The 26,660-nt window shown below is 56.6% G+C and overlaps 1 protein-coding gene across 6 annotated transcripts; it reads right to left on the bottom strand.

The window, feature by feature from the left end:
• Positions 1-2,255: 2,255 nt before the first annotated feature.
• KRBA1 (KRAB-A domain containing 1) lies at positions 2,256-24,893 on the bottom strand. Of its 6 annotated transcripts, none has more exons than XM_006072224.4 (18): positions 24,691-24,892; positions 20,305-20,431; positions 19,278-19,397; positions 18,462-18,599; positions 17,711-17,863; positions 16,524-16,655; positions 16,184-16,369; positions 15,172-15,327; positions 14,353-14,577; positions 13,530-13,703; positions 12,938-13,111; positions 11,077-11,229; positions 10,443-10,625; positions 9,415-9,609; positions 9,199-9,330; positions 8,126-8,230; positions 7,451-7,696; positions 2,256-5,808 (listed from the first exon to the last, which is right to left on the bottom strand). In XM_006072224.4, the coding sequence occupies exons 1-18, from the start codon at positions 24,700-24,702 to the stop codon at positions 4,928-4,930; spliced, it is 3,492 nt and encodes a 1,163-aa protein (XP_006072286.3). In that variant the 5' UTR covers positions 24,703-24,892; the 3' UTR covers positions 2,256-4,927. The 6 variants fall into 6 exon arrangements, with proteins under 6 accessions (XP_006072286.3, XP_006072288.3, XP_006072289.3 ...); XM_006072226.4 differs by having other exon boundaries at positions 8,126-8,227; XM_006072227.4 differs by having other exon boundaries at positions 20,305-20,413.
• Between the last annotated feature and the right edge of the window lie 1,767 nt (positions 24,894-26,660).

The raw sequence follows: 26,660 nt of genomic DNA, 5'->3' as shown, positions 1-26,660 counted from the left end.
CATGACTAAGTGTTTCAATTGTGTCCGACTCTTTGCCACCCTATGGCCCAGGACCCTGTCCATGGGATTCTCCAGGCAAGAATATTGGAGTATTGCCATGCCTTCCTCTCTTCCTGACCCAGGGCTTGAACCCACTTCCCTTACGTCTCCTGAGTTGGCAGACAGGTTCTTTACCACTAGCACCACCTGGGAAGCCCAGTCTGCTTAGAGTATCTATGGATGTAGGCTCTTATCAAATGATTTTTATGCAGCTATTGATCATGTGACCTTTCTTCTTTATTATGACCATGGGTTATGACTAGTGATTTCCAAATGTTAAAACCATCTGTGAATCTCTGCAACAAACCCAACTCAGTCATGATTTTTTTTCTTTTTATAAACTGCTGATTGTTGGATAATACTCTGAGATTTTTGCATCTTTGAACATTTTTGGAAATTAGTGTGTGACTTTCTTCTGTTGTACTGTTCTCAAGTTCTGGTTTCAAGATTATGCTAGTTTTACAAAATGAATCCAAGTATTCTATATTTTTCTGTTTCTTGGACTACTTTACATATTACTGAAATAATCTCCTTAAATGAGGTAGAATTTACCAGTGAAGCTTTCTAGGTCTATCATTTTGGGGAAGGTGTTTGGTCATCAATGCAATTTTTCTAATGGCCTGAGACTAGTCAGGTTTGCTATGTCTTCCTGAGTCTTTTTTGGTAAGTTGTATTCCTGTGGGAGTTGTTTGAGTTTTCAAATTTTTGGCAAAGTTTGCAGTATCTTTATCTTCATATAGCCTATACCAGAATCTGCAGTGACGTCATCTCTTTCATTCTCGAGATGGGTGATTTCTGCCCTTTTTTTTTTTCCAGTGATGGATCACACCACAAACTGGTCAATTTTATTAGTTTTGTTGAAACCAAAATTTCTGGCTTCCTTAATCATATCTATTTGTGTTGTTCAGTCACTAAGTGGTGTCCAACTCTGCGACCCCATGGACTGCAGCATACCAGCTGTCCTTCACTATGTCCCGGAGTTTGCTCAAACTCTTGTCCATTGAGTTAGTGATGCCATCCAACCATCTCACCCTCTGTCATCCCCTTCTCCTCCTGCCCTCAATCTTTCCCAGCATCAAGGTCTTTTCCAGTGAGCCAGCTCTTTGCAACAGGTAGCCAAAGTATTGGAGCTTCAGTTTCAGCATCAGTCCTTCCAGGAATATTTAGGAACTTATTTCCTTTAGGATGGACTGGTTGGATTTCCTTGCAGTCCAAGGGACTCTCAAGAGTCTTCTCCAACACCACAGTAAGAAAGCATCAATTGTTTGACGCTCAGCCTTCTTGATGGCCCAACTGTCATATCCGTATGTGACTACTGGAAAAACCATAGCCTTGACTATACAGACCTTTGTCGGCAAAATCTGTCTCTGCTTTTTAATATGCTGTCTAGGGAAGCCTCTCTATATATTTATGTTTATGCTATTTCAATAATTTCTACTCTTTAAAAATTAATTGGAGGATAATTACTTCACAATATTGTGATGGTTTTTGCCGCACATCAACATGAATCAGCCATGGGTGCACCTGTATCTCCCCAAATTTCTCTTACCTTTACATCTCCTTAACCTTTGGGGGAATTTCCTTCATTGTCCTGTTTGTAAATGCTCAGCCTTACCTTTTTTTGTACTCACTTAGGCCTACCCATTTTTAAGTATTAATTTAGCTTAATCCTACAAGTTTTGATATGTGGTACTTATAGTTCAGTTCAAAATATTTCTTATGAGTTCCTCATTGACACACAGATTATTCAGAATAATTCTTTTCTAATATATAAGAATTTTTCATTTTTTGTTATTTGCTTCTAGCTTAAAGCTAAAGTATGGCCAGAAAACATACTCTGTATAATTTTAATACTTTTAAATTTGTTTAAATTTGGGCTTAGTATAATGTCAATTTTCGTAACTGTTTTACGTACGCTTGAAAAGAAGGAATATTCTGTAGTCCTGTGGTGCAATGTTCTAACTATTCATCAATAGAGCCAATTTTGTTACCTGGTTTGCCCAAATCTTCCATATCCTTCCTGCTTTGTCCAATCAGTTTCTAAAAAAGAAAAACTATGCTAAAACTTCCCAAATACAATTGTAAATTTGAATGTTTCCCCTTTTAGTTCTTTAAATGTTGAGGCTCATCAAGGGGGGAAAGAATGACTCAAAACCCACAACACTGCCAGTAGGAAAGAAGCTTCCTGCCCGAAATGAGTGAGACAAAAACACCAGCAAAAATAAGATGGTATATTCAAATCTCAGTATATCAACAATAATATTACACAGAAGTGGATTAAGGGCTCCGACTAAAGAATAAAATTTGTCAAGTTGGATTAAAAGACAAAATCCAACAGGAGGCTGTTTACAGAAGCCACATCTAAAACAAGGACACAAGAGGGTGGAGAGCAAGCCTGGTCCGCCTGCCTGACAAGCTCCTTCCGGAGAGTGGTGATGTCTGGGGGTGTCTCAGGGGGCTAAGGGCCCCCATTCTACTGGACCCTTGGAGGGGGCATCTGGAGGCTGTGGGGCCCTGCCTTGACCCGCCCAGGTGGGACCTTCCCTCTTTCCTGCCTCACAGTGGCCTCGGGCTGACAAGCGGTGGTCGGGACACAGGGGACCCTCATGTGTGCAAGCGCCCGGGGAGGGAAGGTTCTCTGCCCCCCACCTCCTGCCCCCGGGAATTCCTGAGTTCACAACAGTCTGTGGTTTCTCCTACCAAAGTGACCACACTTCCTCATCAAGTAGATGAAGACAGACACAGGACCAAACTCCTAAACTGCCAACAGGTTTCTCTACCAGATCAGTGGTTCTAGAAGGCTTTTCAATTCATGCCTTGGGAGGGGTGTTGTCCACGTGGCAGTGGACCTGGGGGGAAACACAGCCGCAGCTCATGGAACCTCCCACCGTTCACTTCATGGCTGACTTTCCACATTCTTAAAAAAGGACCTGAACTTCTCACAAGGTCCAGCTGGACTGGGAGCCCCCCGGCCTGGGCGGCATCAGGGCACGCACTGTTCTAACTCGGCCGGAGGAAGGCTGTGCATCCCCGAGCAAGTCCCTCGCCCTCTCTGAGCCCGTGTGCTCCTCCGTGCCTGCAGCACAGGGTGGTGCAAAGGCTGGTATTTGCAAAGCCCACAAAACCGAGCCCTAAAATGTCACACGGGCGTGTACAGCGGGCCACCCCGACTCCTGCTACGGAGGGTGAGCAAAGGGCCAGACAAGCCCTCCTCCTTCCAGCCCGAGCCCCTGGTCCACAGCGCTGACTCCATCAGACCCTTCCAATGGCTCTGAAACGGCCCAGCGTCACTCCCTACACAGCCTGGAGACAGCTGGACTCATCTTTCTAGGAAGAAGGCCTAGACCTCTTCTGTTCCTTATTCTTCATCAAGTTATGGCTAGCTGTGAAAGCTGCGTGTTTAAACAACCTACTTACATGATCTCATACACCTAGCTTCTGAGACGGTCATCGAGGGACTTGCTCCAGTCCTGGAAACGTTCTAACACTCAGTTTTGATGGTCTGTTTACCCAGCACTTGCCTCTCCTGCCATTGGCATCAGTGCCTGCTCCTTCCACAGGGATCATGAGCAGCACAGGCCAGGCCCTGCGTGTCCCCAAAAACCCGATTTTAGGGGTGCACTGGGCAAACCAGCCAATGGGCCCCCCTTGAGCACTCACTGTGGCTACAGCCCCTCTGGGTCCCAAGCCGGCTCAGGCCTCAGTGCTGCGCCCGGTTCCCTGACAGCACAACTGGGCAGGGCCTTCCCAGAGTGCGTGGACCGTCCCGAGGATTCCTCAGATCAGGTAAGGGCTTGGTGGGGAAAGATCAGGAAAAAAGATCGGAAATGCAGTGATGACAAGCAGGTCACTCCTGATGCCCCAAGTGAGGGGTGGGACCCAGGGCAGCCCGGTGACGCTCCCTCCTCCCACCAGGACCAAGACGAGCTCGGTCCCTCATGTGTGTCGGGGGTTGGATTGTGCACTCCCGTCCCCAGATTCACACACTGGAACCCTAACAACCCCAGGACCACGAACGAGACCTGAATTAGAGATGAGGTCTTTACGGAAGCGATCGTGTTAGAGGGAGGGCGTGAGGATGGTGTCCTTAGACAAAAGGGACACTGAGGGGCATGAGCAAAGGGAGAGCGCCCTGGGAACGCGAGGACAGTCAGCGACCAGCCCCGCAGAGGGGCCTAGGGCAGACTTGGAAGGAACCAACTCTGCCGACACCTGCGTCCTGGACCTCTGGCCTCTGAACCGGGAGGATGTAAACGTGTGTTGTTGGAGGCTCCTGGGCTGTGGACTGTCATTACGCGAAGCCAACACATGCGCCGCTCTCTCCCTTGGAGTCGGCAGGATTCTTCCCCTAACATCGGGCAGGCTGCTGGATTCTCCGGAGGAGGCGGGAAGGCAGGAGCCAGCTTGTCCCCAGTACTGGTGACAACCACACAGCCACACTCTGCTGCGGCCCCTCTGAGTGCCTTTCTTCCCCTTGGCAACCACCTTCAGTAACTCAGAATGCACACAGGTACATCCAGCCCCGGCCAGGGGGTGGTGGAGATCTGCCTCAAAGGGAAGCTAAGCCCCTGTGGACCAGGAAGACGGGCACCACGCTCCCCAGCGCTGAGGTCAGGATGGCAGGTGCTGAGACGAAGTGGTCTCATGGCCCCTCTGCAGCGGCCCGGGGCACCCCGGGCACATGTGGTGTGCCCGCACATGGCACACACACACATGTGGACGCACACCACCCTCCCGCCCGCCTTGGCGGTTCCAGTGAGAAGGGCCAGAGGGGGAAGCAACATTTAAATGAACCTGAGTCAAGAAGCCAGAGGCATGGTTGGGGAATGCAACCCCCTCAAACGGCGGCCTCCCTGAGCAATGGTCACCCTGGAGTCAGGGGGCCCCTTCACGGCCTCAATGTGGAGAAGGTTCTGCTGGAGGGGGGCGAGGTGGCTGGAGGTGGGGCACCCTCCGTGGGGCTGAGTCCATGAAGGTGGCGGCTGGGGGGTCCCCATGCTGGGTCCCTGAGCTCTCCACCCCACTGTTCACCCTCAAGGGCTCTCTGGAGCCCCACCAACACGCCACCTGGATCCTTCGGCCACCTTGGGATCCTGGGTGGGGCAGCCACCACACCCCGCGGTTCTGCCTCTGCAGTGCCCACCGAAGCAGCCACCTGGGGGGGCAGGGCAGCCGGCAGTGAAAGGGGAGGGGGGCTCTGGTGGGCCTCGGGGTGCCCGAAGGGGTGAAGTACAGTCTGCACAGCAGGGCCACTGCAGGCTGAGGAGTGAGACTGCCAGGGAGGGCTGGAGCCGGGCCCGGGGGGCTCTGCTGAAGGGGTGTCCAGAGGCACCCGACGGAGCCTCCCACTGGACAGGCCCGATGACAGTTCCCCGGCCCTGCAGCCTTCAGCCAGGCCCCCCCGCAGGATCTTCGGTCTTGGCCTGGGGGGGCCCTTGTGCCTCCAGTAGGGCAGGTGTCTGTGGGCAGGGCCGCTGGACAAGCGAGGGCCCCGGGGAAGTCCCTTGGGCCCCGTGCCCCGCGGGCGCCGCCCGAGTCGATCCACCTGGGTCCTCACGGCAGCCACCTCCTGAGCCAGGCCGGCCAGGGCCCCAGCTAGCCGGTCCAGCTTCTCTGAGAGGGCGGCGCCCAGGCTGTGGAGCTCCTGTTGCAGGGAAGCCCCACAGGGGCACGGCGGCCGCGGGGAGGTACCAGGTGAGGCCCCAGGGACAGCGGCTGCAGGCTCTGGCTGGAGCACACCCCCAGGAAGGGGCTCCCCATCGGTCCCGGCTGAAACCAGAGCGGGATGCGGTGAGTGTGTTCAGCTGCTGGGACCTTCCCTCCCCCGAGGCCCTCCAGCTGGTGTGTCTGTCACCCTGCCCACTAAGGGAAGGAAGGGTCCTGGTGACTCAGGCTGGGCAGCATGGAAGGCTGCCCCCCTAATTCACGGGCAAGATAGATCACAGGCTGGGTCTCCACAGAAACCAAGCTGGCTTAGGACAGAGGCCTCCCCACCTCCTAGGAAAAGGACTGGTGGGTTCCTATGCCACCTCTGGGACCTACCGCTGCCTCAGAGCAGCTAATTCTGCCTCTGGAGGGCCGGCGGGCAGGGCCCAGAGAAGCTGCTATGAGGCAGGGCCGTGTGCAGTGTCTAGAGAGGGCCCAGGTGTTTCTAGCGGAGAGACAAAGGGGGCCGCATCAGCACCTAGCACTATTTGCTCTTCAGTCCCTAAGTCGTTTCCAACTCTCTGCGACCCCATGGACGGCAGCACACCAGGCTTCCCTGCCTTCACCATCTCCTGAGTAGCTCAAACTCATGTCCACTGAGTCAGTGATGCCGTCCAACCATCTCATCCTCTGTCGTCCCCTTCTCCTGATTTCAATCTTTCCCAGCATCAAGGTCTTAGTCATAAGCAAACCACAGGGGTCCCCACCCCCTCCTGACCTTTATCCTCCCTAATCAAATTACAGACATAGGACTTAAGTTACTTTAAAAAAAAAAAAAAGTCACCTACTCCTTCACCCAAGCTTCTCCTGGACCTCGTCTTCACCCAAGGCCAGCCTCATAAGGAGCCGCAGGACAGACCTGGTTTCTGGCCATGTCTGAGTCCCCAGACCGGCTCCAGCCTGAATCTCCCAGGACCCCTAGGGCTTCAAACAGCAAAAGTGGAGACTGGAGCCCAAGGACTCAAACGCTGCCCAGCCATGTTCTTCAGGAAAGATCTCGGCTAAGGGTCAGCAACGGTGCTGCTGTCCTGGGTGTCTTTCTACCCAAGCTGGGGCAGTGAGTCCATGGGCCTCGGGCCAGCTTAGCACTCCTAATAAACAGCTGCACCTCCAGCCAGGCCAGGCCCATGACACGCTGGAGCCCCCATCACAGGCTTCAAGTGTGAGGATCTGGGTGCATGGCCCAGAGCGGACTGGGCACCAAGCCCCGCCCGCCCACCTCTGCTGTGGTCTGGAAGACCTTCCCGGGGTTCAGGGTACAGACGCCTCTCTGGGGACCTCCCCGCCTGGTCACTCACTACTGACCCTCATTATCCCTACCTGTTCTCTAAAGTCCCCTCAAACCCCAACCTTGATCCTGGATGCATCTATTCAGTGTTTCTTTTGCCTCTAAGAAGTGTCTGCGTCCTTTCATAAAATAGCCAGCTATTCCTATAGGAAAACCCTGAAATGAAATAAGCCAGCTGAAAGGGACTCGACATGAGGCTCTTCCTACTTATGACCCAAAAGACCCTGGAAGGCTGTTCAGAGAAAGCCTACCCCAGGCTGTGGCCCCAGGGCTTCTCACCAGCCCACCCTGCCAAAAGGAGCTGAGCAGCGGGGAAGGAGGGAGGGGTGACTGTGCAGACGCTGAGCCCCAGCCGCCCCCCGGCCCCGTGCCTGTGGGGCTCCCGATACTTGGGGGGCTGGGGAAGCCCCAGCTCACCTGTCACACCTGGTCTTCCGTCCCCAGGCCCCAGGCCCCTGGACTCTTCACCGGCCGTCGGCTTCCAGGACTGGGGCCCATGGGCTAAACCAGGAGGCTGGCAGGGTCCAGGCCCCGGCCTTCTTCCCAGCTGAGCGGCAGGGCAGGGATGCACAGCGGACCGCACAGGAAGAGCACAAAGCATTTCCGGTGTGGCCACGCACGGCTCCGCCACGGCCACACTGACGGGGGACACTTGGACATGGCCTAAAGCAAAATGAAACTTTCAAGCACTGGTGAAATGAGACGCAAGAGGGTTACACTGGGCTCACCAGGAAGCCCATCTCTGGTTGAATGGCTGGCTGGGGCCCGCGGGCTGAGTGAGGGTGGACATTGTTTCCGGAATCTTCTGCGGCTCTAGCATGAGGCCTCTGGCTCTCCCAGGAGGCTGGAGAGAGCAGATGGAGAGGGCTATACCCACAGGTCCAGCCCCTGGTGAGGTTCCTCCAGGGACGTGCTGGGGGCCCTGTGGGTCCATGCCCGGCCAACTCTGCTGTCTCCTGTCAGGCCCACGGGCAGGAAGGAACGTGGGGACCAGCCAGGGCCTGTTCAGAGGCCAAGGACTGGGTGGAGTCACTGGCCTGAGTGCAGCAGGGGGGGCCCCCTTCCCAGACCTGGCAACCCACCCACCCCTACCTCCTCCGGCGCTGCCCAGGGAGCCAGGCGGTCCCAGGGTCTCCAAGCACACCTCTCTCCAGGGTGAATGGGACCTGCCTCCCACCTTCTCTTCTGCTTTTCCTGCTGGGAATGATCACTGGGTCAGGACTGGACTGAGAAGCAAGGAGGCGTTGATACATATATATATATGTATGCTAAGTCACTTCAGTTGTGTCCAACTCTGTGTGACCCCATAGACGGCAGCCCACGAGGCTCCCCCGTCCCTGGGATTCTCCAGGCAAAAACACTGGAGTGGGTTGCCAGTTCCTTCTCCAATGAATGAAAGTGAAAAGTGAAAGGGAAGTCGCTCAGTCTTGCCCGACTCTTAGCGACCCCACGGACTGCGGCCCACCAGGCTCCTCCATCCATGGGATTTTCCAGGCAAGAGTGCTGGAGTGGGGTGCCATTGCCTTCTCTGATATATATGTATATATATATATACATATATATATGCATGCATGCATGCTAAATCGCTTCAGTCGTGTCTGACTTTTTGCAACCCTATGGACTGTAGCCCACCAGGCTCCTCTGTTTATGGGATTCTCCAGGCAAGAATACTGGAGTGGGTTGCCATTTCCTTCTCCTATTATATATATCAAGTTTACTGGGCTTCCCTGGTGGCTCAGACAGTAAAGAATCCACCTGCAATGCACAACAGTCAAGTTCAATCCCTGGGTCGGGAAGATCCCCTGGCGGAGGGCATGGCAACCCACTCCAGTACTCTTGCCTGGAGAATCCCATGGACAGAGGAGCCTGGTGGGCTACAGTCCATGAGGTTGCAAGGAGTCAGACACGACTGAGCAATGGACACTTCGACTTTCCAAGGTGATTGCCAGGTCTTTAAACACACTCGTCTGACAGCCCTGGGGCCCCAGGGGCCTCAACATCTCCACCTTTTTTTCTTGGACTCGGCTCATCCTACAGGGAACTCAAGTGTGACAAAGGCAGAGAGCCTTCTGGCAAGAGTCAGGCCAAGTGATGAGTGGGACTGTCCTTGCACCCATGGCCCTCCTGGGGGACACGCTCCCCTCCTCCAGAGACCCCGGGCTCACCTGCACTGAAATCGCAGCGCTGCCCGGGCTCACGTCTCCTCGAGCCTTCCCCAGGGCTGCAGCCAGCACGGGGGCCGCCACGTTGTGGGGACAGGGTGCCAAGGCCCTTGCTGCTGGGAAGATGGTCCCTCTCTGGCAAAAACAGAGCCGGGGTCAGGGTAGCGCTCACATGCCGAGGCCGGGCTCCTGGTCCCCATCTCCCCCCAACAAGCTCACCCTGCAAGGGGTGCTGCCAGAGCTCGGGTTCCGGCCTCGGGTCTTCTCCTTCTGAGCTGCTGATGCTCGAGCTGGAGCTGGAGCGTGGGCTGGGGCCCAGGCCGGCCAGGCAGGCAAAGCGCAAGGGCCCCCCAGGCAAGATCCCCTTCAGAGAGTTCTCCAGGCAGTGGAGCGGGGAAGGCTTGGTGGCTGGCCCTAGGCAAATGGCAACCAAAGAGCGCTCTGTCCGTGAGCCCAAGGACAGGCCGGAGGGCCTCGGCCTCCATGGACAGGCACGCAGAGCTGGTCCCCCTCCAGCTCAGCCCCACACAAGCCCTGGGGGAGCCTGAACAGCATCCCATGGCCACGGGAAGCGGAAGGAAGCAAAGCCAGATGCTGGTCTGGCCCCCAGGCACTCTGGAAGGCCACAGCAGAAACTTCCAGAAGCTTGGGTTCCGAGTGACCCTGGAGGCCACTAACAGTCTGGTTCCAGCCAGGCTCTGGGTCTCGTAAGCCAGGCAGCCCGTTCTACTTGTGTTCACTCAGGACCAGCAGCCTACGGAGAGGCTCAGTCAAGTCCACGGGAGGCCCCCCGGAACAGCGCTTGCCTGGAGGGAGTATGACAAATACCTGCACTTTCTCAATTAGGTCAGGCCTGACCCGCCCACTTCAGCAAATCTAGGCAAGGATTCCGCTGTAAGTTCAACTGAACTGGAGCAGCAGAAGGAGGAGACCCCCACCCCCCAACCCCGACCTCCATCCCCAGGCAACTAGAATTAAGGAAATAACCGGTCCTTCGCCCAGAGAAACCCAGCCTCTGGATGAGAGCAGTGCTTTCCCCACTTGCTTTCAGCACACCTTGGAGCGCTCCAGCCAGCAGGCTTTCGGAGACGCACGCACACACCCTCCAGCCAGCAGTCCAGGAATGGCTGAGACAGTGAAGGAGTGGAGGAATAGGAGGGGAAAGGGAAAGTCTATTCTCTCATCAAAGATTTTACACGGAGGGGAGGAGACATGCGAGCGAGTCCCTAGGCAAGAATCCCGCTCACCGTCTGGAAGCCACCTCCACTGTCCTGGCCTGGCTGCCCCGAGGTCTCTGGGGCCTCGTGGGGAGCAGGTGGGTAGGGCACCAGAGGCAAGGGCCTGCGGGCTGGCCAGTCGGAGGCTCCTGGCAGGCACGTCACCCCCACGCTGTCCCAGGTGGGCTGGTTCACAGGCCTCGCCCCTCAGTCCTGTTTCAATGAGAAGCCAAGAGGCCCATCAGCTGGGAGCCCTGAGTTAGCACGCAGGCCAGGGAGGCGCTGTTCAGAAGACAAACTCTGGTCCAGGATGTTGGATGACGCTACCGAAGTGGGACACACCCTGGCCCTGCAGATGTTCCCAGGGCCACCCTCATCCTCCAGGATCTCATTATTTCTGGACCCAGCTACCCAGCCTCCCGGGAGCCCCCACAGCTCAGCGCCGTGCCAGAGACCAAGGCCAGCATACAGACACCCTGTTGCCAAGGCCCCACCTCAGGCCTGGACTCGGAGCAGCACTGGGGGGCTGGGTGTCCAGGCCCACCACACCCCTCCACCCAGGAGAACAGCGCTATTGGCCTTGTGGCCTCCCACGAGCCTCTAGCCAAGCTGCTTCCAGAAGGTTGACTCATATCAGGCCGGGAAGTGGGCCTGCCCACATTACCTTCCATGCCTGCTGCCCAGTTCCTGGGCTCTGCTCGCCGTGGCCCTCCATCTCCAGCTGAGGAGCAGGGCCAGGCAGGCTGCAGCCGGGGCTCAGGTATCTCTCTGAGACAGTTCTCCAGGCCCTGGAGCGGGGAGCTTCCCACGGGGCTTCCTGTGAAAACCCAACACTCACGGTCCTGGCCAGCCAGAGCTCAGTCCTGTGAACCCCAGGAGCCTTGCCCATGTCCCGGGTCCACTGCAGCTCGGGCCCTGGACCTGTCACACCAGCTCAGGGCACCCAGAGGGAGACCTGGCCCCAGACCCGTGTCAGCCCTGCCTCTGGGTGGCCCTGGGAGAGGCCCCCTCATCTTGACTGCCTACACAGAGAAGCCAGTCAGCAGGCCATCGGGCCAGTGACGGGGGAGATGGGCCCCGAGGCTGGACTGTCGTCAGCTATTCACTATTCACGTGACTAGTCAAAGAGGGAAAAGGGTACAGATGCAGCAGGTGAAGAAGGAGAACATGAATGCATTTCAACTCGAGGATAAAAACACACTGCAGAAATCCTATTTCTAGTGACAGCGCTGGAGAAACTATAGCCACTACATGAACTGAAATTCTAGATACAGGAAAAGCCCTCCCCTTCCACATCTCAGCCAAGCTCTTTCCAGAAAAGCATCTTTGCTGATGCGGGCGTCAGGCAGAGAGGGGGAGAAAAGAGAAGCTGCCAGAGGTCCGAGCATCGTGGGGCTGGGACCTCAGTGTCTTGAGAGGAGTCCTGCATGTGGCTTCCCCACGGATGCTGCGGGGTTCTGGGGCAGTGCAGGGAGAGCTAGGGGGCTGGGCTGGATGCGTCCACAAGGCAGTGTGAAGTCGCCTGCTGTTTGGGTGACTCAGAAAACAGGTCTGCCGATAGAGAACACTCGAGAAGGAACCACAGACACTGAGCAGCTGCAGGAGAAAGGGGAGGGGGCCCGTGCAGCGCCGAGGACCCTAAGGCCAAAGGGAAGCGGGAAGACAGGGAGCTCGGTGGAGAATCCGCGAGAGGGATGCTCGCCTGCGCAGCATCCCTGGAAGTGCAGGAACCGGCAGCAGGGGTGGCTCAGGGGACGCAAGTGCTGGAGAGCAGGGGAGGGAGGCAGACACCACCGACCCTCTGCAACCTAACCGCAGCTTTTCAACAAGACGAAACGAGCACAGTACCTACTAAAAATTAAAAAGCAAAGTCAGCTGCCTGTTGGGAGCTAAAAGCTCCCCTACTCGAGGGGCTGAGCTGTGGTGGGCGCAGGAATGCGGGCCCTAAGCCCATCCGATGGCCCCAGAGGGCCCAGCACAGAGCCCCAGGGGGGCTTCAGGCCTTTCCACTGACAGTGTGAGGCCAGGACACAGAGGTGAGCCCCGGGGAACCAGGTGTCCATGAACAAGGCAGATGGGGAGCCCTGGGATTATTCAAGTAGAGAAAAGGGTTGAGGTCCTGCAAGGTCCCCTCACGGAGGGACCTGGGGGAGCACACACCAAACACACCCTTCCAAGATGGTTTTACACGTTTTCCCTAAGTTAGAGAGTCAGTCAGATGTTACAGACACTGACTTCTTCAAGGCTGGGATAAGGAAGTATTTGATGCTTCTAGTAAGAATGCTTCTAGTAAGAAGCATCAAATGCCTTCTAGAGATCTTAGATGTTGTCCTGCCTTTTCTGAGCCAAGTCACTAAAACAGACCCCCACCCCCCAAAACAAGTCCTGCGCCTGCTCTCTGCAGCCGCTCCAGGCGCGGAAGCCTGGTTTGGACACTGGTCGGGTCGGACACGTGGCGGTGGGCAAGGACGCTCCCCGCCGCCCTTCCCCAGGACCCACTCCCAGCCTCAAGCTGGCCATCTCACCTTTTCCGGGCCGATGCCCCTGGCTGCGCTCAGGGCTCTGGAAATCTAGGTCCCCGTCGGAGCTGCTAGATGACGAGAAGCTGCTAGGGGTGCCTTGGGAGCCCAGGGGCAGGGCCGGGCTGTCTCTCATGCAGCCCTGCAGGCCCAGAGCCGGGAGAGGCCCTATGACCACATCTGTGGGGAAAAGCACAGCTGGCATCGAGGGGAAACCGTGGGCGCTGGGCTGCGGACAGGCGCCCCGCCCTGCCCCAACGCCTCTCCCGTGCGATCTCCCCTGAGGTTAGGGTGCTCATGGCCCTGATTAAAATCCAGTAGCTTGTTAACCCACATAAACCCAACTGCTGGCCTCAGGGGCCTAGAGGGTCAGTGAAGCTCTCAGAGGTGGCAGGGGGCAGAGTTTAACTGGCTTCCACCAAATGCAGGGGTTGTTGGGGGGCAGGCATGAGAAGGGGCTGGGAGACAGGGGCATGTGCGCCCCCCGCTTTAGCCTGGGATGAGGAGGGGGGACCTAACAGCGTCCTCAGCATTCCCCCCACCGACCCCCTTCCGTACACAAGGATAAACGCCACCCTGAGCCCATGGCACAGGCTACCTTTGCTGTGTGGTCCAAGGCGCGGTAGCTCGGGCCTCTGAGACCCGGGGTCTCCTGGCTGGGGGCTCCGGGACCAAGAACTGGCCGGTGGCTGGGGAGGTAACGACCCACTCAGGGGAATGCCCTTCAGACAGGCCTCCAGGGCTTCCAGGGGTGAGCTCGAGGCGCTGCCGGCTGGGACGGGGAGATGGCCCGTCACCATCTCTGGCCCGTCTCCCCCCACCGGCCCAGCCCCGGCTGACTGCCCGGCCTGCCTGTCTTCCTCAGGAGTGATGAGTCCCACATTAGGCGTGGGGCCTGCCAGGCAGGATGCCCTTCCCTCAGGGCCGGCTCCCATCAGCTCTCTGCTCCCCAGTCTGGAGGAGCGATGCCAGCCAGCTGTACCCAGGCCCAGGGGTGGGTGGAGAGAGAGCCACACGCAGTGGGCAGCTTCCTGACACTTGGGGATTCTCTGCAAAACCAAGGCCCTTCTAATGGAAGGCTCCCTGGGCAAGGGCCTGGGTTAAGGAGGATGGAGATTAAGGGATGGGACGAACCACTTGGAACCCTGGAGAAGGAAATGGCAACCCACTCCGGTATTCTTGCCTGGAAAATCCCATGGACAGAGGAGCCTGGCGGGCTACAGTCCATGGAGTCACAAGAGTCGGACACGACTTAGCGACTAAACCACCACCACCACCACCTCTTGGGAAGGATGCCCAGGTGGACGCCTCTGTCCACGCGCGAGACACCCAGGTGCCCCTTCCCTGTGGGCTGGCAGAACCTTGTTGGGGGCCTGAGACCCCCACCCGGGAGGACTTGAGCAGATGAGCCCAGGCCTCACCTTGAGCTGCAGGGCCCCAGCTGGGCATCCGGACCTGGGCGAGGGCAATGTCTTTGACATTCCTGGGGCTGCTGGTGGCAGAGGAGCTGTGGGGCTGCTTGCTGAGCTGACAGGATGTGGGCTCCAGGGGTCCCTGGGGCCAGCTATCCTCCACCTTCACTGCAGAGAGCATGCTGCTGGCTCCAGGCCCAGGCCCCGGAGGAGGAGTCTGGAGGGGTCGGAGTCCTGTGGGAAGTCACTCATGAAGTCTCTATAGGGTCAGGATTGGGTTTCCATAGCCCCCAGCTTCCACAGCCATCTCAGCTCCAAGACAGTCACTGCCCAACCATCAGCAGATGGACCAAATCCCACTTTCACGTCTAGAGGTTTCTACTGAGGGGTGATGCCAAGCCAGCCCACCCCAGGAGCATTGAGTCAGGGTCCTGCTTCCGAGGCCAGCAGCCAAATGACTCTCAAGAGTTCTGGAACACCAACGACCCATGGTGAACCCAAACGATCACAAGAACCCCCACATCAGAACGAGCCCCGGCATGTGCACTGCCCGGAGCTCTGCCTTCTGCTTTTTGTCTCTCCCTCCCAGTGATTCCCTCCTTCCTTTTGGAACCCTCAGCTCCTACTATAAGAGCCAACCTGGAATGTTTTCACACTGATGCACTCCCACATGCCCAGCTCCTTCTACAGCGTGAGCCCCAACGTCTGGCCACTCTAGCCAACACACTGACATGCGGGCCCGAGTGTCTGGTGGTGGAAGGTCTGCTTGGAGCAGAGAAAGGAAACAAGCGATGCCCAGGGGCTCCCTGCCCAGCCGGCGGCCTTTACCTCCAGAATTCCTTTTCCAGGCCCCTGGGTCCTCCCGCAGCCATGGGTCACTGGCTCCTGAGGGGCTGGGATGCCTGTCCCGAGCCTCGGGGATCTCCTTCAGACAGTTCAGCAGGCCCTGGAGGGGACAATCTCCCGAGGCTGCCTCTGTCTTCACTACAGGAAAAAAGGAACACGCGTCCCCCTGAACCCAGTGACCTCAGTCTTGGTGACAACAACCGAAAGAGGGATCAATTAAAGGTCCAAGGCCAGAAACCCGGGGATGTGGGTCTTCTTGCAACTCACTCAGCCTTGCGCAGGGCCACTGTCTTCTTAGCACTTGGTTTAAAAATGCCTGGCTACACCTCCCAGAGCTGGCTGGGTAAAAGGAAGATGAGGTTCTGCTCTGAGAACAAACAAAGGAAGTGGGTGGCCTGGCTCACTACTTGGAAATGGTTCTCTTGGCCTTGAGCAGAACTTAATTTGAGGACGCCCAAGCGTTTTACAAACACTTACACACACATCATTAGTGTGCCTAAGCCTCAGGACAGTCCTCTAAGGTGAGAACAGTTACCCTTTTTACAGATGGGAAACCGAGGCTCGAAGCCCCAAGGAGCTTTTCACATTCTGCCCGGCTACCAAGCTTCAGAGTTCAGGGCTGGGGCTCCAGCCCCCACCATATCACCCCCATCCCCAAAGCCCATCCCAAGGATCCCGCATAGGGTCAACAAGAAGTGCCCCTCAGCCTCTTATTCTCAGATGTCCCACCTTAGGATGAGTCAAGAACCCATAAGAATCCAGGGCAAAATCTATTTCTGGTTTTCTTCCACAAGCTGATTATGCTGACCACGCTGTTCCCTTAACACAGCCATCTGGCTCCAGAAATGTGACACTAGAGATACCGGAGCAGCCAAGCTGGCAAGGATCCTTAGGGAAGACGCCATACCTACAGAGAAGTATCTACAGAGAGCAACTGGAGCTCTCCACGGGCTCAGAAACCTTGGCCCAACGAGACAGGTCCGCAGGGACTCACCGGCCCAGGGAGGGCCCCCAGGCCCCAGCTCTGCCCTGCTCAGCTGGGAGGCACCCAGGCTGGGGGCGGGTGGCGGTGGCGAGCTCCGTGGTCCCTCGGGGCCCTGGGGCCCAGGCTCGAGGATCTCCTTCAGGCAGTTGATGAGGCCTTGCAAGGGGCTGTGCCCAGGAGAGATGCTCGCAGCTCCTGCAAGGCCAGCCGCGGTCAGGTTTCCCACCCATGACCACAGGGATGCCGTCTGCCAGGTAGGACCATCAGGAGGCCCCAGGTGAGGGCCACATGATGCCTCCCCACCTGCCCCCCATCCTCAGCCCCACCCTCAGGAAAGCCGGCCCCTCACCTGCCCCCGGGGTCCCTCTCTCCGGATTCCTGCGGCTCTTGCTACTGCCCTGACTGCAGGTGGCAGGGCTGGGCTCCCGGCCAGGGGCTCCTGGGCTCCCCTCCTCCACAGGCCTTGGCTTGTCGGTAGTTTCTGTTGCAGAAGAGACAGGCAGGCCTTTCCAGCCCAGGCTCCAGACCCTGAGAAATTGCCCCTTCCCAACACACACACAGAGGATGGGCCTCCCCAGCTTTTAACTGCTCCCCAAGGGACAGCTGAGTCCTGGGAACTCGGTGGCTCAGCCAGCTATGACGGGCTTGTTCCCAGAGTCCATCCTAAGGTGCAGGGTCCTTCCCCATTTCCTTCTGGTGTGAATGTAAACACAAGACTGCTCGCCCCGGGGACCCTCCCGTGAGGGTCTCTGATTGCCTCCTCAAGTTTCTGATTGCCTCCTCAAGTCAGGCCACAGCCTTGCACTCAACATTTCTCAAAGCTGGACATGTGGGACTCCAGAGCAAAGGTGCCAGCTGATGCCTGAAACTACGAGCTAAGTGGGGCATGCTTTTCTTTTTTTTGGTGGCCACCGGCATGTGGAATCTTAGTTCCCTGACCAGGGATTGAACCCATGACCTCTCCATTGGAAGAGCAGAGTCTTAACCACTGGACCACCAGGGTTAAGCCCCTGCTGCTGCTGCTGTTAAGTCACTTCAGTCGTGTCCGACTCTGTGTGACCCCATAGATGGCAGCCCACCAGGCTCCCCCGTCCCCGGGATTCTCCAGGCAAGAACACTGGAGTGGGTTGCCATTTCCTTCTCCAATGCATGAAAGCACTGGCTATTTTATGCCATATTAATTCAAAATAGTTTAGATAAAAATAGACATTTAGACAAATGTAAAATCCGCAAGCATTTTAAAAATAAACTGAGACCCAGAGAAATTCCAAAGGCCAGCCTTGTCTTCCCCCGCTGTTAGGGCTGTCCTGATGAGAGGTCTGAGTGTCAGGTCCGCAGACACACTGCACACAGCACTCCACGAGTGAGGCTGAGCATCCTGAATCCTCACTGGTCCCCAGACAGAGGCCAGCACCAGGCCTGCTCCGCACCTCCCCCAACTCCGCCCCACTGAGGAGCTGGACCCAGTTATAAAGGAAACCAAGTCCTGGAAAAAAATCAAGAGGGTGTGGGCCCCCTGCACTGAGTCCTACTCACTGATGGGGAGGGGGCTCCCCGGCCCCCTGGCCCCGGGGGTGCTGCTGGACGAGCTGCCGCTGGGCGTGGCGGCCAGGCCAAGCAGGCCCACGGGTGTATCTGGAAGGCAGCGGAGCAGGTCTCGAAGAGGGCACATATCCTCCGTCACAGCTGCTGAGGGGGGTGGGGGGGGTATTGGAATTAAGCCTGGCAGGAGGTACAATGTCCCAACACTGCCCCATGCTGGCCCTTCCTTGCCATGTTCAACTAACAACGACCAGGATGTCAGTAACCTCTGCCTTGCCATCCCTGGGCTCCAAGATGTAGATTCAGGCTGTGGCCTTGTTCTAAGAAGATCGTCCCCAGCTGACCATCAGCTGAGGGGACGCAAAGAAACCCTGCAGGCTGGGGCTGGGGGGATAAACTTCTGGGGAGGCGGGAGAGCCTTGCAAGCTTGGGGGAGGAAGAAGTCTGGTAAGACAGGGAGAGCACAGGTTGTGGGGGACTCAGCCGCTGGGCACTCATCTACACAACAGGGACGGCCTCATCCACCACTGTAGGGCAGGACGCGACGGGGGTCCCAAAGGCGTGGATGAAGCTGGGTCAAAACCACTAGAGAAAGTCAGAGGCCACAGTCTCTCCCCCGTCCGTGTCCTCTCAGGGGACCGGCCTGCCACCCAGGCATTCATATTAACGGGTAATTCCACCCAGGGGCCGGGCCGGCAGCTTGAACTCGTCTGTGGGATGCAGCGGGGCCCCCCGTCAGACTCACCCTGGGAGCTCACAGCCACCCCATCCAGGCTGGCTCCCCCACTACTCTCGGGGCTGCCTTCCCCGAACAGGAACTCGGGGATCTCCTGCACGAGCTGCACCAGGGCACTGAGGTGCAGGCTGTGCTGGGGGGCTCCTCCTGCCAAGAGACCACAGTGAACTCCGGCCCCCTCCCCCAACATCAGTCGGCACATGCTGCGTCTCACGTAATCCTCCCACCACGGGAGGGGCTGCAAAGGAGACACTGATGTGCGCAAACAAAGAGAACCTGGGTTCAAGGCAGGTGCCCTGCGCGTGGGCACAGCAGGACCAAGATGCTGGGGGCTGCGGGTAACAGAGCTCCTCTCTGCTCTGTCCCTCGGTCCCTGTTGGGCCATGGAGGGGACACCAAGGGAGGACTGCCTCCCCATCTCCGGCCACCATCCGGACTCCTGCCTCTCCTGCCAACCCCTGGACCACATCCACCCCCCCGAGCTCTCTGGACCTTCAAGGGCTGCAACTGGCTCTGCTTGGGTGGCGGGGGAGGGGGCCTGAGGGGCAAAGACTCTCCCAGGGTGAGCCCAGGCTGCTTCTGAGCGCTTCACACAATGAGCAACAGTATACCAGGCTCCTGGTTCAGAGGGGTCGGGGTGAAAGGTCAGGGAGGGGTGGGTGTGGCGAGGTGGGGAATGCTGAGGTCACAGTATCCTGTACGGAATGAATCCAGGGGCCGAGGACCACACAGTGGGAGGGACATGAGTGAGTCCACCCAGGGCCCAGGCAACCCAGGGGGTCCAGGACCCACCCCGAGGGGCTCTCATCTGCACAGATTACTCACCCAGGGGGCCTCCTCCCTGGGGCGGCTCCTGCCGGTCTCCAGCACGGCTCCGGGCCCCCACAGCTCCTCCAGGCTCTGAGGGAGATAGGAAGGCCGAGAGGGGGAGCGGCTCCGCCGTCCCTGGGAAAGAAAAGAGGGACCGTCCCCGGGAGTGGAAGCCGGCCTCCACCCTTCTACATCATCACACCAGAGGCCCAGGCACCCAGACATCCAGGCACCTATGTACATGTGTGTATGTGTGACCACCCAAACCCCATGTACATGTGTGTACATGTGTCTCCATGTGACCACCCAAACCCCATGTACATGCATGTACATGTCTATCCATGTGACTTCCCAAACCCCATGTACATGTGTATACACATCTATCTGTGTGACCACCCAAACTCCATGTACATGTGTGTACATGTGACCACCCAAACCCTGTGTACATGTGTACACACATGTCTGTGTGATCACCCAAACCCCATGTATATGCATGCACATGTCTATCCATGTGACCACCCAAACTCCATGTACATGTGTGTACATGTGACCACCCAAACCCTGTGTACATGTGTACACACGTCTGTGTGACAACCCAAACCCCATGAACATGCATGTACATGTCTAGCCATGTGACCACCCAAACTCCATGTACACGTGTGTATGTGACCACCCAATCCCTGTGTGCATGTGTACACGAGTGTGTTTGTATGACCATCCCAAACCTGTGTACATGTGTGTACATATGTGTGTCTGTGTGACCACCCAAACCCCAGGGACCGTCAGAACTTCCAAGACCAATGCCATTGTGCCAGCTGTTTGGCACCCCCACCAAATCGCACCCAGACCCTTGGTACTGTCCACAGTAACAATGGCATGGAAGACCTGAGAGGCGCCCCCAGCTCAGTGTCGGCTCTCGGACGCCACCTTGCTGTGTGAACGAAGACTAAGGCCCCACGAGACACCCAAGCTCCCAGGCAACCCTGGGCCCTCGAGTTGCTGCGCCGGCACCCTCCCACCCGACAACGGCCCCGCTCCTCACCCAGGGAGGCCAGCGTGTCGTAGTTCTCCCGCATCACGTCCAGGTAGAGCGCCCTCTGGCCCTCCCCCAGCAGCCGCCACTCGTCCTCGGAGAACCGCACGGCCAGGTCCTGGAAGGCGATCGACACCTGTGGGCACAACCTCAGGGCAGTTGGCTCGTTCCCTCCCAGCAAGGCCGCCCAGGAGTGGTCCTCGGCGTGCTGACCCAGCCCACATCCCCTGGTGGACACGGCGTGGGCACCTGACACATGGAAACAGGCAAAGGGGCAACGGGACAAGAGACGTGTTCCCAAAAAGGCATGCTGATGTCTTCACCCCGGTAGCCGAGAATGTGGCCTTATTCAAAACTAGGGTCGCTGTAGATGAAATTAGTTAAGCTAAGGTCATAATGGACTAAGGTAGGTCTTTAATTCAATATCTGGAGAAGGAAATGGCAACCCACTCCAATACTCTTGCCTGGAAAATTCCTTTGGATGGAGGAGCCTGGTAGGCTACAGTCCATAGGGTCGCAAAGAGTCGGACACGATTGAGCAACTTCACTTTCATTTTCCTTCACTTTAATCCAGTATGACTGGTGTCTTTATAAGAAGAGGAGCACAGACAGACCCACAGGGAGGAAAAATCCACGTGACCAGGGAGGCAGGAGTGATGGGGCCACAAGTCAAGGAATCCCCAGGGCCACCAGATGCTGGAAGAGGAAGGCAGGATCCTGTCCTAGAGTCTTGAGAGAGGGCATGGGCTCGCCAACATTTTGATTTTGGACTTCTCCCCTCTTGCACTGTGAGATATTAAATTTGTTGTTTAAGCCCCCACCCCCGCTTTGTGAAAGTACTTTCATGGCAATCCAGGGAAGCTAATACAGAGAGTCTCGTGGCCTGCAGCTCAGGCCCAAGAAAACATCAACTCCAGGATGGGAACTCCAGCCAGCCCTGAATTCACCATGCTATAACAGGTTTTTTAAGATGGTTATGGAGGAGACAGGATGGCTCTTGAGTACAAATAAATGATAAATAAATACAAATAAATGTGTGTGTGTGTGTATTAGTCGCTCAGTCATGTCCACCTCTTTATGACTCCATGGACTGAAGCCCACCAGGTTCCTCTGGGCGTGGAATTCTCCAGGCAAGAATATTGAAGCGGGTTGTCATTTTCTTCTCCATGGGATCTTCCCAATCACTGAATATTCACTGGAAGGACTGAAGCTGAAGTTGAAGCTCCAATACTTTGGCCACCCGATGTCAAGAGTCACTCATTAGAAAAGACCCCGATGCAGAGAAAGATTGAGGGCAGGAGAAGAAGGGGGCAACAGAGAATGAGATGGTTGGATGGCATCACCGACTCACTGGACACAACTTTGAGCAAATTCCGGGAGATAGTGAAGGACAGGGCAGCCTAGTGTGCTGCAGTCCATGGGGTCACAGAGTTGGACACGACTTAGCAACTGAACAACAGCTCCTGCATTGCAGGCAGATTCTTTACCATCTGAGCCACCAGGGAAGCCACTGCTAAATGGCTGAGTTTAATAGCACGGCCCTGGCTGTAGCAGCAGGCGGGGAACCCAGCAGAGCTGAGTGGTGATTCTGTTGACCAGCTAGTTCACGCCAACAGATAGCTTCTATACTTAGCAAACCAGATAAAAAATACTCTGCGTCCTTATCTTCTCCCATCAGAGTTTACTACCTAACAACTGAAAACACAAAAGAGCTTTTAGGCTCAAATAAGGTTCACAGTTCCCTTTATTGAGGACTGAATTTCTCACCTGATCTTAGATCGACTAAATCACAATTGTGTTCAGTGCTTTCAGAACCCAGAAGCTGACATCTTCAAGCTTCCCAGATGATTCTGACACATTCTAAGTTTAGAATCAGAGTGCTGGGGAAGAGCTGCTGTCCAGTTACTGGCTCAAGACTGGGCAGACCTGCCTGGGCTGCCAGAAATGAAAACTACTCCGGTAAACGGGACCCTCTCCTCCCCGCAGGGGAGAGCTGTCCACTATAGAACGTCTGTGAACTAGAACTCACCGACAACTGCAGAATACCTTTAAGGGGTAGTGAACATTTAGTGCCAACTTCTAGGCTCACACGGTGAAGAAGCTGTCTGCAATGCAGGAGCCGCAGGGAGATGTGGGTTCAATCCCTGAGTCGGGAAGATCCCCCAGGGAAGGGAATGGCCACCCACTCCAGTATTCTTGCCTGGAGAATCCCATGGACAGAGGAGCCTGGCAGGCTACAGTCTACAGGGTTGCAAAGGGTTGGATACCACTGAGTGACTAACTCATTCATTTTTTTTTTTTTCTATTTACAATAGGGGGCTCTTCAATTTCTACTTGAATACCCATAGCAACTATGGGGGCTCACCACAGTCCTATGGCTGGCCTAATCTGGCATTAAGAAGTTCTGGGACACAAACAGGCAGAGTGTGGAGGTTTGACCTTGACCCCAGGAGCCACGTGGCTGGAATTCCAGTCCCTGCTTTGCTTACATTTAGCTCTGGGCCCAGTAAACTCATCTATAAAGGAGGATCATAAGAACCTCTCTCATAGGGATGTTGTGAAGAGTAAATGAATTACTGTGAGAAAAGTGCTCAGAACAAATGCTGGGATGTGGTTAAGTGCTATGATTCCTGCTCCTGCAGCCAAATCTGTCTGCCTCACATCCACTGGCAGGTCACAGTTGGCCACCTCACACACCACTCCTAACCCCAAATGCCTCTTTGTCTCCTGGCTAAATATACCAGCTCTTTTAGACATCCGGAAGAGATGGTTTCCAGGCCACTCGCCACCTCAGCCAGAAGATAAACTCTTGTCCAACAAAGTTGGGAACAGGAACTGACTGTGGCCAGGGTAAGTGGGTCCATTGGTAGCAGCCCCCACCCAGAAAAAACAGAGGAGTGTGTGTGTGTGTGTGTGTGTGTGTGTGTGCACGTGCACAAAAAAGGTAGGGAGCAAGCACAATGTGCAAACCCTCAGGCCACAGACTCGGCCTGCGGGTCCTTCCCAGGGCAAACCCACTTTCCTGGCGTGTTTCAGGCTCAGCCCTGAGCCCTGCTGCCCCCACCTGTGGGCTGTGCTCCCACAGCCTCTGGGCATTTGGGAGTCACGTTAGACAGGAAGACAGGAGGCGCACCCTGTTCCTCTCCATCTGACTGTGACCTACTAGCCCCCAAGGCCACGGCCAGGCCCTTTTCCATGAAGACACACAGCGTAAGGACACACCCCAGGACACTGGATCTGAACGATCAGTGATCCAGCCCCTCGCTGTATAGAGAAGGAAACTGCGGTCGGAGGAGGCCTGAACATGGGGCCCTTGGGCACATCTGAGCAGAGATGGGGGTGATGGTGGAGGGTGTCCTTCGGCTTCCTAACTGTACGGCCAGATCTGAAAAGGAGACTGCCCCTGCTCCCACAGCAGCCAATCTGCCTGTTGTTGTTGTTCAGTCGCTCAGTCGTGTCCGACTCTTTGCAACCCATGGACTGCAGCACGCCAGGCTTATCTGTCCTTTGCCATTTCCCGGAGTTTGTTCACACTCACATCTATTGAGTCGATGATGCCATCCAACCATTTCATCCTCTGTCGCCCCCTAACCTACCTGGCTTCTCGCTTTTTCCCAGGAGCTTGTGGGGCATTAACGCCATCAAGGTCTTGGCACAGTGATGCTCTGCCTGGCCACAGACTGCCCCAGCCCCTCATTACCACCCGCTCCTGGGCCCTCAAACCATGGAGTTGGCAGTTGCCTGAGGTTGGCCCAAGCTAATGAGCCACAATTACAGAGCTGGCTCCAGGCTCCCCCAAAAGGACGTCCAGCAACTCCCCACTGGTATCATCAGGTTTCCTAGCGCCTTCACCGCCCTGCACACAGCTTGCACCCGACAAACTGGTCCCAGGCTATGACAGATGGGGCTCCCCTTGTAGCTCTCGGACCTACATATCTCACCTAATGGCTAAAAACCTGGGACCCTGTTCATGCCCTCCCCCATCCGGGAGCCCAGGATCCTACCAAGAAGGAAAGTGCACAGATTTATTCTTTCTCCTTGGGCCTCCATGCCCATCGCTCCCAGGATAATTTTTAAAAGCCACGCCAAGAGAGTGCGAGGCTTAACCCAAAGGAGTTTCCAAAGATGGAGCTCCGGCTCCAAGTCCCTTACACGGAGGGGACGGGGAGAAGGGAAGAGGAGGGGTCCCAGATTCTGGACTTCCCTGCACCAAATCCTGCGCACCCCAACCCCCAACGCACCTCGCCCGGCCAAAGTTAGCGGGTCCCAGGCTCGCCCCCCGCCCTCGAGGCCCGCACAGCGTGGCACTGGGCAGGCCCGGCCAAGGCGATCGTCTGTCCTCCCCGGCTGCCGGCGGGGTCCCGGCTCGCGCGGCGCTGTCCTGGCTTGCCTTACCTGGCCCGCCATCCCGGACTCAGTCTCTGCTCCCGACTTCCGGCACGGCGGGGGGAGCACTCGCTCCGTCAGCGATCTAGGTCGGCGCAGGAGGAAATCGGGCCCTGGGGAGCGGGCCGCAGGGGAGGGGGCAGGGGTAGGTGGGCGTCCGAAGCAGCCCAGAGCACCGCATCCCAGGAGAGGGGGACCAGCCCCCGCGGCCCTCCGGGCGCAGGCGCGAACTACATTTCCCAGAAGGCGCCGCCTAGCCGGCAGGGAAGGCGAGGGGCGAGGGGAGGGCGGGGCGAGCCTGGCGGCGCCCCCTCCCCACTGGTTATGCCTAGACCCGGTGAAGCTTGCCAGGGGAGGGGCTTGGCGCCGGGATCTGCCTTGTGGCCAGCTCGCTGTGTGCTTGCCGGACTAAACCCGTGCATCCACACATCCATCCATCCATCCATCCTTTCTTGCATCCAACTTTTACTGAACGATTCCTATCCGCCAGGTGGGGATGCTCGGATTAAACGGGATCCGTCTCTGCCAAAGGACGCATCCCGCAAGCCGACCGTGACTAGGGAAGGGGTGGGGGAAGCGGACCCCGAGAGGGGCGGAGGGGGCTGCAGGCTGGACCCCGTGACTTGGGTGGTGGATGGGCTGGAGTGGCCGCCAGACCCCAGCGCGCGCTCAGGTCTGTCCCCCCGCTCCCGCGCTCACCCCCGCCTTGACCAGTGAGCCACTGTACCTGTGTAACTATTTGCTGCTCTGTTTTGTTGATTTGTAGACGTTCCTGGCACGGAGTAGGCCCTCAGATAAATGTGTTGAATGAATGAAGCGCGAGCCCACCATTCTATGGGTCAGAAAGGACGCAGAGAGGCTGGAGGAGAGTTGTGTTCTCGGTGCGGGGGAGACGATCCCCGGCTGGGCCTCATCCCAGGTCTGGTGGACCCTTGTTAGAACAGCTTAGAGAAGGCGGGCTCGTGGGGCTAAACCTGCGGTTTGCAGAGGCCGAGGAAGCCGGGGTCCAATAGGAGGCGACGCCTGCCGCCCGGAGAGCCCTTCCCCACGCCTGCGCCCCCGACAGTTCTCTTCCTCTGGACTCAGAGAAAGGGAATTTATTGCCCAGAAATCCCAGTGTTGGTCCCTGTGGGTCTAACCTCCGTGGGTCTCCGCTGGCCTTGCTGCGGGTCACCTCCCAGAACTTTGGGGTACAATGTTGACCACTTTGGCCTGGCCTCCAAGGAAAGACTGCGTGGGTAGAACACCCCCAGTGACTGTCCAGCCCCTTCCCTGGACAAAGCCCCCTTCTCCACACCCAGGGAATCACTGACACAGGACCCATGTTGTGAAGCCCACGGTCCTGAAGATCTGAAGATATCACAAGGTGTCAGGCGGTGGAAAAAGGCAGGTGCAAGTTCAACATCTGCTCTCAGGATTCCTCAAGGCCACAGTGCCCCTTGGTAAGTACCTTACTTGTGCTTGGTGCCTAGGGCCCTTCTTGCTGAGGTCAGCTTTCTCCTGGTAGGTATCCCTTCTCTCAGCTCATCCCACATGCCACCCTTAGTTTCAGAATCCGTAAACTTTAAAATCCCTTCACTTAAAAAAAAAAAAAAAGTAATATCTCTACCCAAGAAAGATACGTTTCCTTTAGCATGTACAGGCTTGGTACCTCTTTGATTCAACCTCCCCCTTACCTGACCAGGCTGGGGCCCCAACTGTAGACTCTGGGTCAACAATTGCTTTAAGCAATTCACCAACATCCTGTGTGCTGAATGACCCTGTTGCCAAAAATCAATTTGCAAATGGCCAGTTCTCCCAGTGCCTGAGAAACCTCTTTCCTACCTTTAAATTGTAGTTGTACCTCCCACCCCATGCCGGCATCCACCTTGGCTTCTGTAACTGCCGTGTAAAATGATTGTGGAGAATGGTCCTAAATTTAGATCATTGTTTATTTGGCGGTTCTGCACACAAACAAAGGGAGGAATGCAAATGGAACA

This window comes from Bubalus bubalis, chromosome 8 (genome assembly GCF_019923935.1).
Source record: "Bubalus bubalis isolate 160015118507 breed Murrah chromosome 8, NDDB_SH_1, whole genome shotgun sequence".
NCBI classification, from domain to species: Eukaryota; Metazoa; Chordata; class Mammalia; order Artiodactyla; family Bovidae; genus Bubalus; species Bubalus bubalis.
This window is presented reverse-complemented; position numbering and strand designations above follow the sequence as displayed.